This window comes from Balaenoptera borealis (genome assembly GCF_965194805.1).
Source record: "Balaenoptera borealis genome assembly, chromosome: X".
Lineage (NCBI taxonomy): Eukaryota > Metazoa > Chordata > Mammalia > Artiodactyla > Balaenopteridae > Balaenoptera > Balaenoptera borealis.
Genome location: NC_138881.1, coordinates 115,833,844 through 115,846,798, shown reverse-complemented (window position 1 = coordinate 115,846,798; position 12,955 = coordinate 115,833,844). Strand labels below are relative to the sequence as shown.

The 12,955-nt window shown below is 44.2% G+C and overlaps 1 protein-coding gene across 5 annotated transcripts in view; it reads left to right on the top strand.

The window, feature by feature from the left end:
* Window positions 1-12,955, top strand: part of FGF13 (fibroblast growth factor 13) — a 533,641-nt gene that overhangs the window by 308,549 nt on the left and 212,137 nt on the right. For 4 of the 5 annotated variants that reach the window (XM_082376177.1, XM_082376178.1, XM_082376179.1 and 1 more), the window contains one exon: window positions 11,120-11,287. The exons of the other annotated variant lie outside the window; for it this stretch is intronic. In XM_082376177.1, the coding sequence (XP_082232303.1) occupies window positions 11,120-11,287 (168 nt within the window). The remainder of the gene's footprint in view (window positions 1-11,119; window positions 11,288-12,955) is intronic. 5 annotated transcript variants of the gene reach the window in all.

The following is a 12,955-nucleotide window of genomic DNA, read 5'->3' as shown; positions in this document are numbered from 1 at the left end:
AAGGCAAAGGCATGTCTCTAGCCTCAGACGCGCACACACACACACACACACACACACACACACACACACACACACACACACACATGCGCGCGCGCGCACACACACACACACACACACACACACACACATGGCAGAGCTGGCTGGAACAACATGCTGCGGGCGGTCCCCTTAGTTTACTGTGTCTGAAGAGAAAGGCCGCTTACGAAATGGTGCCAGTGACTTCCATCATTATGCACAGAGGAAGAGGCAAAATTTGGTAGAAAAGCCATACCTAGAATCAATCTATAAGTAATCTTTAAAGGCTGCCTAGATATTTTAGCCCCTAGGACATCGTGGCCAGAAGCACTCTGTATTAAAAAACAAAATAAGTGAGACCAAATAAAACTTTTCAATGAAACCAGTCATAATGAAGCATTTTCAAGAAATTCCAGATGGCATTCTGGAAGAAATACCATTTGTCGGTCATTTTATTACTCTGTGAGCAGTACAGCCGTCTTTTTCTCCTGTCGGTCATTCTCCGTACTTTGGTTAGAAAACTAACATGAGGGCCGTGTGAAGCCTTGTCTGGACCAGCTAGAAAGTAGGTGGTTGACATTTGTTTTCTTGAGAAAGTCACTTTCATGTTAAATAGGATTCAGCCTCTGTTAATGCTTAGGGAGTACTTAGTACCTATGGAATAACTATCAAAGGCTAGACATTGTGCTGGATGGTTCCATCCAAGTATCTCTTTTAATTTTAAAAACAACCTTGTTAGGGGTTAAACTCTGATTCAGTTGGATCGTCTGTAAAAGGTAGGAAATTGACGGGCCCAAGGTTATGCAGTAGGTGGCAGAGGTCTCCAGAGTTCAGTGCTCTTTTTTCTATCCTGTGGCTGGGTTTCCAGGAGTATACATTTAATTGCCACCCAAATAGTTGTTTGGCCTCAAGGGAAAAGGGAATGAACCCATACTGAGCGCCGACTGCATGACTATCTGCCAGCCACTGTTCTAGGTGCATTTCAGTCTTTAATATGACTATCAGTCCCCTCAGAACCTTGTGAAAATACAGATTCTGACTCTGTTGGTCTAGACTTGGCAGGGATGCGGGGCTGCATGTCTAACAAGCTCCCAGGCGATACCCATGCTGCTGGTCCAGGGTCCTGACTTCAAAATAGCTATCAGACTGTTTTATTGGTTCAAAGAGGAGACAGGACTTGCCCAAGTTCACACTGTCGAGACCACTTCCGGTCTCAGAACTGGGATTAAAAAAAAATTTTATTACTTTTTTATCGAAGTAGAGTTGATTTACAATGCTGTGGCAATCTCTGCTGTAAAGCCAAGTGACTCAGTTATACACATATGGACACTCTGTTTTCATATTCTTTTCCATTATGGTTTATCACCGGATATTGAATGTTTCCCTGCGCTCTACAGTAGGACCTTGTTGTTTCTCCATACTATATATAATAGTTTACATCTGCTAATCCCAAGCAGACTTGTGGTTGCCAAGAGAGAGGGAGGTGGGGGAGGGGAGAAGTGGGCGTTTGGGATTAGAAGTGGGATTTGAACCAGGACTGGTGGATTATGAAGCCTTTGCCAGTACATCGTTTTTCATTCCCTAAGGCTTTTAAAACTTTCTCCTTGAGAGAGCCACTTGTATTCCATATTTAACTCAGGGGCTTAGAACTCTGAAGTTGTAGTATCTTCTAGAGCGCGTCCTCCTTTGTTCAGGAAAACATCTTTGCAGTTAATTGTGCTTACATTTGCGGTTTTAATTTTTCTCTTGCTCCTTTGATTAGACACACTGGTTCCACCCTAGCTGCACCTTAGAACCACCTGGGGAGCTTGACTACCAAGGTCCATACCCCGCTCCAAGACCAATTAAAGGAGAATTTCTGGAGGTGGGTCCAGGCATGGGCATGTTATAAAAGCTCCCTACGTGATCCTGATTTTGTAGCTAGGGTGGAGAGCCCCTGAATTACAGGGTTCAAGGGAGCAATTTCTGGAAAATGTAATGCAAACCTCCTTTTTTTGTGATGTCATGAAAGAAGGACTAGTGTATTTATTGAGCCAGTCACCAACAAGGTTCCTGATGAATTCTTGGTACCATTTTGTCTTGTGACCATGAGCTTGGACTGCACTGTGGTTCAAGTTGGGGCACATGTGAAGTTTGCAGTGGCTCTGGGTGGACCTTGAGGGTGAGGAGCCTATGTGGGGAGCCGATGAGGAGAGACCCGAGCGGTGAGATGCAGCATCACAGACTGGCTTCAGGGCCAAGACACCTGTTCTCACCGGCCCAAGACGTTGACCTTGAGGGGTATTAATAAGAAGAGAGCTTGCTTTGAGTCACTGCAACAAAACTGGCTAGTGAGGAGATAGTCATATTGAAACACAACAAAAACACAGGGCAGGGGGTGGGTTCATGCTGTGGTAGAACTGTGGACAAACCACCGTGGCTGAGTGCTCAGGCTGGAACGCACCGGCTGTGGGGAGATATGAGCTGCTGTAGTGTTTTACGCAGTGAATAGCACCACTGCCCGAGGGGACGTGGCCGCCATGGGCTGAGGTGTGCAAAGAAATGGAAATACAGTTGATCCTTGAACAACGTGGATTTGAACTGCCAGGGTCCACTTACACGTGGGATTTTTGTTCACTAGAAAATACTACAGGACTACGTGATCCGCGGATGGCTGAATCCGCAGATGTGGAACCACGGGCATGGAGGAACCGCGGAGAGGGAGGGCTGACTACAAGTTATACGTGGATTTTCAGCTGCGTGGAGATTTGGCACCCCTAACCCCGCATCTTGTTCAAGGGTCAAGTGTAGCAAGATAACCAGGGGCCAGAGCCCACCCTCCAAAGATGAGAGAGGAATTTTCACTGGAGAAAGCAAGGAATGGCTTAAAACAGTCATTCTTAACTCTAGCTGTGCAGTAGAATCACCCGAGGAGCCTGGAAACCCACCAGTGCTCTGGCCCCAGGCTGGAGACTCTAGTGTAATTGATCTGGGGCGGCCCCATGGGTGCTTTAGTTTTTAGAGTTCCCCAGGTGATGCTGATGCTCAGCCCCGCCGAGAACCACTGGTATGGATTGTGTTTGTCCCTGGCGGAGAAGGATGCAGATGGCAGAGGTAGCTGGAGCAGGTAAAACGAACCGCTGGGGCAATCATACTGCCAGTGTGATCCCTGACCAGCAGCGGCAGCACTTGGGAACTTGTTAGAAATGACAATACTCATGCCCACCCCAGAACACCTCCATCAGAAACTCTAGTGGAGGACTTCCCTGGTGGCGCAGTGGTTAAGAATCCGCCTGCCAATGCAGGGGACACGGGTTTGATCCCTGGTCTGGGAAGATCCCACACGCCACGGAGCAACTAAGCCCGTGCGCCACAGCTACTGAGCCTGCATGCCACAACTTCTGAAGCCCACGCGCCTAGAGCTTGTGCTCTGCAACAAGAGAAGCCACTGCAATGAGAAGCCCGCGCACCACAACAAAGAGTAGCCCCTGCTCGCCGCAACTAGAGAAAGCCCGCATGCAGCAACGAAGACCCAATGCAGCCAAAAATAAATAAATAAAATAAATTAATTAGAAACAAGAAACTCTAGTGGAGGGGGCCCAGCAGTCTGTGTCTTAGCAAGCCTTGCAGTGGACTATGATGGATACTTCAGCTTCGCTTGGACTCGAGCAGGGTGCATGGGAGAGGAATGCCATGACATCAGGCTAGAAAACTTGAAAGTAATGGGCTGGTATCAGCTCTCTGAACAGTATATTGAGCTGTGTTAGCATCACCCAGTGTTCTAAGGTGGAATGTATTTCTTGGCATTTCTTTCTCACGTGCTTGAAATGGCAGTGGGGACAAAACCTATGTCATTGCTGCTGGGGCAGAGGACTTCTGAAAGCACACACTGCTCTGCTAGAGGAAGCTGCCACTTTTCTTCTTAAGGGAGTCATTTCTGTCTTCAGTAGGGGGATGCATCCTTCCTGGTGACATGGGCCCTTTGATGATGAGAATGCCGGCCTTCAAGGAAGCTCCTTAGATAAGGCCACAGAGAGTTGCTCTGTCTCCTCTTCTCGCTTCTCATCCGCATTTGAGCTGGGTCTTTGGTAGCCTGTGCCCTGTCTGTTATTCACAGCACGTGCCTGAAGATACTCCCCTAGAGTTGAGCAATGCCATTGGTGCCGCACAGTGTCATCACTCACTAGAGAAAGCCTTTGCCCTGGGCTGAGTGAGGACCCCACTGGTGTGTAGCCGTAGTGCTTTCCATCTTGTTGGGGGCTTTCTGTTACCCGGATGATTGGCATGCTCACTAGTGCATTTTCCTCGCTTTTTGGTGTGGACTGTGTGGGCCAAACTCCCCTGAATAGAAGAGCTGAGTCCTTGCAAGATGCTGAGCATTTCCGAAGGTCACAAAGGGGCTTCCAGGACTGGTATGACTGCTTTACAGAGAGGTTTATAGAACACAGGGGGCTTACCTGTCATCAAGTCTAGTGATTCTCAATCAACTAAGATGATTTTGCTCTCATCCCACTGGTAAAGGGGGATTTGACAATATCTGGAGAACTTTTTGGTTGTCACAGGTTGGACAGGGATCCTACAGTGCACAGAACAGCCTCTCGGAACAAGGAATTATCCAGCCCCAGATGTCAAAGTGCTAATGTTGCGATACCCTGGCCTAGTCCACATCACTTATTTTTGAAATGAGAAAACTGAGGCTCAGAGATCTGACGTGGCATTCAAAGGTCACCCGGGAAGTCAGCTGTGACTCAGGGTGGGGATCTTGGTACAGTGCTCACCGGCTCCACCTCTGTCATGGGCAGCGTTTCCTCCATTGCAGCCACTACTATGTGCCTGCCAGGTACCGGGCAATGTGCTGGACTCTTTCCATTTATGACCCCTTCTTCTTAGCACACACCTTCAAGGGAGGCAGGACTCTCCCTAGAAGGGACTGATTTTATGCATGCAAAATTACCATGTGCAAAGCATTGTAGGCCACTAGGAAAGCAAGGATGATACCAAAAGAGACATTGTTCTGGTCTTCTGGGAGCTTACATTCAAGTTGTGGAGGAAAGACCATATATATGAAAATAATTATCAGTCTAACTTTTCAGTAAAAACCTAGGATTATGACCAGAAAGCTGTCTCAAGACATGACAGGATAAATTTCTTAAAATGTCATATGGACATGAAGAGTTAGAGTGAGCTTTGTGGGAAGGCTGGGTGAAGAAGGAGGGCATCCTTCATTTGATTCATAAGAATTCTTTGTGTTTTATGATGGACCCCACATATAGAATGGCAAATGAGACAAAGAATGTTTCTGCCTCAGAGAGCTTGTATTCTTGTGGGAAGAGTCAGATGAGCGACACATACATACCTACCTACATACATAAAATAATTACAGATTGTGACGAGTGCAAACCTACCTAACATGGCTGAAAAGACATCTCAGAAGAGGTGGCATCTGAGTAGAGCCTGAAGGACATAAAGGGGGCATCAGAGTGAACAGCAAGTACAAGGTCTTTAGGCAGGAAAAAGCCTAGCATATTCTAGATACTAATGTAAAGCTAGTGTGTGGAAGAAGATAGGCATGTGATGGAATTGAGGAGGTGGGTGGCCACCGTGGTAGGGAGTTTGCATTGTATTCTACTATGAAAAGAGCAAAACAGCCTGAACAAACAGAATTGGAGGAAGGCTGGATAGTGCTTGGGGGTTGCATGGAGATGGGGGAGATCGCAAAGGCAAAGGTAACTGAAATTTCTAGAAATATTTTACAGTTATTTCTATCTTAGCCAAATCAAATGATCATTAGTATTGATCAATTCAGTTCAGTGAATTATTTATTTAAGTTACTCATTTACATTTAAACCTGCCATCTTGATAGTATCCAGTGTGGCAGTAAAGCTTGAACAATAGATACACATAAGTAGATAGAGTGTAAGTTGGGAGGCAAAATGGAGGTCTTAACTCCTGTGGTTAAGATGTACCAACCAATCCTGTGGTTGATGTACCTTTCAGCTTGACAGGTGCTCAGTGACAGGGAAAAGTAATCACTCTAATTACTCTGTTTTCTTCTCACTTTCTTTCTCATTATGTGAGGACATTTGATAATCTGTATATTTTGCCATATTTTCTGTTTCATAGATGTTTTCAAGTATTTGCTTGTTGAAGTCACTAATATATGTCTAATAACTTTGGTAGTCCCATGGCTGTGTTCATTTCTGTTGCCCTGGTGATCTCAGATTTGCTTTGATTTAAAATCATGTCATTAATTATGTTGAGTCATCTTTCTGAAGAGTTCATTTAAAAAGAGAAAAAAACAAGGCTTCCCTGGTGGCGCAGTGCTTAAGAATCCGCCTGCCAATGCAGGGGACATGGGTTCGAGCCCTGGTCCGGGAAGATCCCACATGCTGTGGAGCAACTAAGCCCGTGTGCCACAATTACTGAGCCTGCACACCGCAACTACTGAGCCTGTGCTCTAGAGCCCACGAGCCACAACTACTGAGCACATGCGCCACAGCTACTGAAGCCCACGCACCTAGAGCCTAGAGCCCGTGCTCTGCAACGAGAGAAGCCACCACAATGAGAAGCCCGCGCACCTAGAGCCTAGAGCCCGTGCTCTGCAACAAGAGAAGCCACCGCAATGAGAAGCCCGTGCACCACAACAAAGAGTAGCCCCCACTCGCCACAACTAGAGAAAGCCCACGCCCAGCAACAAAGACCCAACTCAGCCAAAAATAAATTAATTAATAAATTTATAAAAATAAAATAAAGAAAAAAGAAAAAAACAGCATCATCAAATAATTGAGGGCTTGTTAACTGCTTCCAGGTTGAAGCCAGCACACCTTGTGAATCACAGTGGCCTGGTGAGGGACCAGGTGCCTTTGTGGCATTGTCTAACTAGTTTCCTAGGTTGTTTCTGGTTGCTTTTCTGTCTTTGAATAAAGACAGAAAACTTCGTCGGAGACAGAGATAATCTTTGAAGCTAAGAAATACCGGTGATCCCCATCCCTGTTAAATATATCAATGTTTGTACAAAGCAGTCTTACTTTAGACTTTCTGGTAAACACACTGGAATCCTGGCTTCTAGGCTGGGCTTTTCCAATAGCTGTGTGGCTTGTCAAGTCACTTCCCCTTCTTGAGCTTTATTTACCTTATGTTTTAAGACAAAGGGGTTGCATTAAGTTATCGCTAAAGGAATTGTGTTTGGAATGTTGTGGAAGATTGTAGTGTTCGTGATACTACTAAATATTGGGGTAGGTATTTTATGTAACCTATGTTATATTTATTGATAAAAGTTATAGAGTAAAACAGGAAGTGGATAATTTTTTTTTTTTTTTGTCTGCGTGTGGGCTTTCTCTAGTTGCGGCGAGCAGGGGCTACTCTTTGTTGAGGTGCGTGGGCTTCTTATTGCGGTGCCTTCTCTTGTTGCGGAGCACGGGCTCTAGGCGCATGGGCTTCAGTAGTTGCAGCATGCGGACTCAGTAGTTGCGGCACAGGCTCTAGGGCACATGGGCTTCAGTAGTTGCGGCTCGCAGGCTCAGTAGTTGTGGCACACGGGCTTAGTTGCTCCGCGGCATGTGGGATCTTCCCGGACCAGGGATCCAACCCGTGTCCCCTGCACTGGCAGGCGGGTTCTTAACCACTGCACCACCAGGGAAGTTCCGGAAGTGGATTTTCTAAACATAGAAAGGATAAATGATTGTTAACTTCTTTAACTAAAAAAATACATTTAAGAAGTATATTACTTGGAATTATCTTTAATTTTATCAAAGATTGTTTTGCTACAGATTGATGCTTTCTTTATATCCAGTTTGAAATGGGAACACTATTTCTGTGAACATGAGTACCTCAGACCAGGTCATCAGGTTTAGATGTAAACTCTCTTCCCTTACCATGAATGCCCCCTGACCCCTGACCGTGACCTTGATCTAGGTGATTGCTGAGAAGCCTGGGGGAGAGTGGGGGTGGTTTAATGCCAATCCAGTACTGATGCTGGGAAACCAACCCTGGATGCAGGCTTGCCCATCTAATGGTTAGTCAGTAAACGCCTTTTATAATGGGAACTAGGTCTTTCATAAATTGTGCCCTTAACTGTCATGCTACCAGTAAAGTCACTTATTTTTGCCACCCTCATGTCTGCGTATGCCACCTGTCAGTGTCTGCGTGTCTTTGGGTGTGTGAATTTGCATGTGTGCACTTGTCTCCTCCAAATCTCAACCACTCTTGTGGGACTTTGGAATTCTGAGTAGGTGATCAAGGCCAAGGGCACTTGATCAAGGGCTGAGTGGGTGCCGTTTCCCAGCAGAGGCCTACTCCTTGGCTGCTGTTGTCATGGGGCTCGCGGACTTTCTCAAAGCATCGGCCCCACGGTCCAGAAATCAACCATGAGGGATAAGCCACTCTTACCATCTGATCTGTCTTGGAGAGTCAAGTTGAACCTCTGAAACTGGAAGAGGTTTGGTATAAATCTATCGTCTACCTAATCACTGGAGTCTTTCGTGCACCTTCAAGATTAGATAAATATTATTGAGAAGAACAGCAGGAGTCATTGAGTAAATGTGGACAAATGGTTCCAATGAACAAAGGCGAGAGTGGTTTTCAGAGGCTAGAAGTGGTGTGCAAGAAGAAATGTACTAGAAGGGGGAAAATAGCAGAAATCATAGTACTAAGCCAGGGAAAGGTAAATCCCATTCTTTCTTCCTGTTTTCATGAGCTGACTTCTTTACAAGTCTCTCTCTTTTCTAGAGCTGGTGCCCCTTGGAAGCATTGTCTCCTCATCCTTTTTGTAAGGAAGTAGCATTAAGGTACCCACCTGCCTTGATGCTGGGGTCTTGTGGGAAGTCCCCTCTCATTCCTGCTGCTGTCAATTGCACATGCATCCACTGTCCTACTTGAAGGAGCCCTAAGAATAAATGAATTTAATATAATAGTTTTAATCTTTCATCCAAAATAAATTTACGTTCAGAGATTTTATACACCTGTGTGAGGTGTTGCGTGTATGATGCCACTTCTGTTTAAGAAGTCCAAAATATTTTTAGCTCTCGTGTCAACACGACACCCAGGTGTACTGATAGATTGAATATTCTTTTTTTTCTTTCTGTTTTGCCTGAATTGACTGATGTTTGGGGCATTGAGTAGAGACGGCCTGGACCCAAAGCTAAGCCATTAACTCCCAGATGTTCACGATTTCCAAGGAAATGTTCTGTGCCTGTGGTCATTACTCAGATGGCACCTTAAATGCTCGCATCTTGGCACCTTTTGCACTTGCTAAATTCAGTTTGAAGAAAGAACAGGAGAGAGAGAATTTTGTGGAAAGCAATTATCTTGCACTTTTGTGACTTTCATGCTTTCCCATCATGATGAATTTGGGGGCTGGTTCTTGTATCAGTCACTGGGTTGCTTTCACTAGAATTTTGTTGTATGTTACAGATAACCAGTTGTATCTAATTAAACAATAATGATGGCAGTGCAAGGCATTTTCTGGGAATTAATGACCAGCGGGGAAAAGCTGATGGCTGGAGAGTCAGCCAAAGGCTATTACCTTCAGCCTGTCATTAATCTCCAGAAATGCCCATTTGTGACGTCATTTTTGGTATTGAAAATGGAAGACAATTTACTGGTGTTTATCATGTACTTCTGAATAGCAAGTTCTCTACATATTATCCAAAAGTTGTTCTTTTCTTTTTAATCCTCCAATTGTCCTTTAATCTTAAAATTTGTTTCTTATATACAGTGCATGAAAATGGGATTTCTCAGCTTCTATATAATCATGGGTGGGGTTTTGTGGTTTTGTTTTTTTTTTTGAGTTCCAAGTTTGGGAGGTTTTCCTAAAATGTTTTGTATGGTAAAATCAAAATTTATCTTTACCTATGATGCTGGAATTTGATAAGTGTCTATATTATCGTAACTAACTGCTCATGGCAGGTAATGGTTGCAAATGGTTTAAATAGCAGCTGTTGCTACCGAAGATGTGCATTCAACGACCAGATTCTAAGAAGTTATAGTCACATGCCTAGTAGATGAAGGGAGCTCTGCCAGGAAAAGCAGTGGTGGTTTGTCTATATAGTATTTTTGATTAGTGCTGCTGGGCGCTAGAGGAAAATAGAAAGAGAAGTAACTAAAATATTCATCACCTTCTTGCATAATTTAATGACTTATAAAGGAAGACAACAATTCCACATACAAGCAATCTATCAAGAACTTGTTCTAAACTCATAATACGAATTTCAAAGTTATGTTGGTTTTTATACCATTTTTACTCCAACGTGAAAGAAAGTTCTTAATGTCCCTTATGATCCCAGCCAGTGAGCTGGGAATGTTTTGCCAAACATGGAAGCTTGAGATCCCATCTAATTTCAGCCGTAAGCTGTTGGTATTTTACAAACACCGCAGCATTATTCTCCCCATAGGAAGTGTGCCGCTGGTGTCAGTCTTTCTCAATGCATGTTAAGTGTATGCATTTGGGGGAGTAGAATGAGTCAGCTCGTCGTTAATCATAGCTTTAGGGGCACTGACTCACTCCTGGTAAAATGGGACGGCCTCATTGGGAAGGGCATGAAAGAGAAAAAAAATCCATGCTGGGGTCAGTTCCCTGCTTCTGCAGGGGGTTTCGAATATGTGAAGAATGTTTGTGACAGCCCCAGTTCTCTTTGGGGAAAAAATGAATTCTTTTGTCAGACTTAGTACATAGTGCATGGAAGCCGGGCCCTCACCAGGAGCAGACTGAGAAAGAAAACCTAAAGTAATACACTGAGAAGTTGGTGGACATTAGCCTTTTTCACCTGTAAATAGTTATATTAGATTTCAAGCTGAAACATGTGAGTTCTCCATGGTGTTTATTTAGATACAATATGGTTATTGGTATTAATATGTTTTATTGCTCATCCGGGACAGTTTAACACTGTTACATTTTCATTATACAAGCAATCGAGGTGTGTATAGCTGAGTAAACTATTCCCAGGGCTTTCGTATTGTAAAACTAAGCCCTTAAAAAGAAAATCCCCAAGCTATGCAATGCTTTTCTTTGAAACTTTTCTTGGGAATGTTGTTTCTGTAGTCTTCCCTGGGAGTAGGGTTGATGTAAGACGTTCGCTGCTTTCCTGAAGCTCTAACTTGAGTTCATTTTGTTATGTGGTGACCACAGTTCTGGATGACGCCCCCCCTGGCACACAGGAATACATTATGTTACGGCAAGATTCCATCCAATCTGCGGAATTAAAGAAAAAAGAGTCCCCCTTTCGTGCTAAGTGTCACGAAATCTTCTGCTGCCCGCTGAAGCAAGTCCATCACAAAGAACACACAGAGCCCGAAGGTTTGTGCACGACGGACGTGTGTCTTGCTTGTTTCCTCTCATTCTTCTTTCTTTCTCTTTCTTTCTGACTGTGCATTGCCCTCTGCTGTGCTGTGTGTTGTTCGGCCCCTGACATCGTTCCGAGGCCCCGTGGCTTGCCAGTGGGTGTGTTATGCAGTCTCAGATGGGACACTGTATAATACAGTCACGTTCGGCCCGGTGCGCAGCGTCTTCCTGCTTCTCGCAGCTGACACGTGTTCAGCTGGTGTCATGACACTGCCCCGTTTTGGCTGCTTAAGTTGCTTGCTCTCGTAGCCAACATCTGGCCGAGTCTGGTCCCATCACATCGCCTTCCTGAAGCAGCAGTCGGCTGAGGAATGGCCCTTCCAAAATGAAATAATGAGAAGATTGTTCCAAATTTTCTCACTCTTCTCCACTCCATAAAGCCTTTTCTGCCTTGTGTTCGAAGAATGCTCATGATCTACTCAGTTGGCTGAAGCAGGCCCAGACTTCCCCTGTCATGCACGCCCGGTGCGCTTTGCCATAGTGAAATGCATGCCTCAAGGAAACGATGAGTAGTTTGTTTTTCTTTGCAGCTCAAGTACAGGTTTGGAAAACTCTACTTGCTGTTACTTAAACTGAGGTCAATAAGGTATTCATCGCAATCCGTGCTACAAATCTATCTGTGAAGTGCCTCGTCTCTAGAAAGATTATTCATTCATTTTTCCAACTGTTTTGCATATATCAAACAGGGACATTTTTCACATTACCAAATGTGGTCAACTTTTTGCCATCTGTGTACGTTTTGATTTCCAAAATGACATTTGAGAAGTATACTTACCGTAAAACAGCTCATGTTCTCCCGCGCCCCTCCCCCCCACCCAAGATCAAATACTATCCATGCGATTTACCAGTGAATGGCGTTGGAGGTGACAAAATTCACTAGTCCTTTGGCATTCGGTGTACACGTTCGCATAAATGGTTCTGGTACAATTTCTAGAAGTGCCTTTGTTCCGATTTCAAGTTGCCCTTTTCGCAACATTATGGGATCTTCAGTACAGCTGTCTTTCTGCCGCGTGGTTCCGTTCAAAGTTGGGTGTTTGAGGAAATTACTCCAAATTGAGTCTAGTCTATAGTTTTGGAAGCAAATTTTTACATCTCAAAGTCTCCCCTTTTTCCTCCCTTCCAAACAGAGCTTTAAATGTTCTTTGGCAGCAAATGAGAAGTGTACACTTTTCTATGCTTAATTCTATTTCAGCAATAGAATAGAGCATTTGCATTTGCTTTCCACTCATACTCCCGTATGCAAGCTATCCGCTTTGCATATGAGTTCTGATGTCAACTTACTCATCTGGAGATGTAAATGGTGGCCCTTTACAGTGAGTAAGACAAATTTTTGGTGGTTTCATAGAGAAGATACTAACTTGATTTTATGCTTCACTGAAACAAAAAAATTCAGCCAGTGACAATGACTTTATATAATGCATTGCAATATTTTCTTTCTTTTCTATAAAATGATATCTGTATGTGATATATATCTATATATCTCTCTCTCTATATATATTTGCAAGCACAAAAACAGTGTCTGTATGATAGAAATATACTATTTATTATGTAATTATATTCTTATGGATGTGTGTATCTGTATTACAGATACTATACTGTTTTTGTACTTGCACATCATCCTGA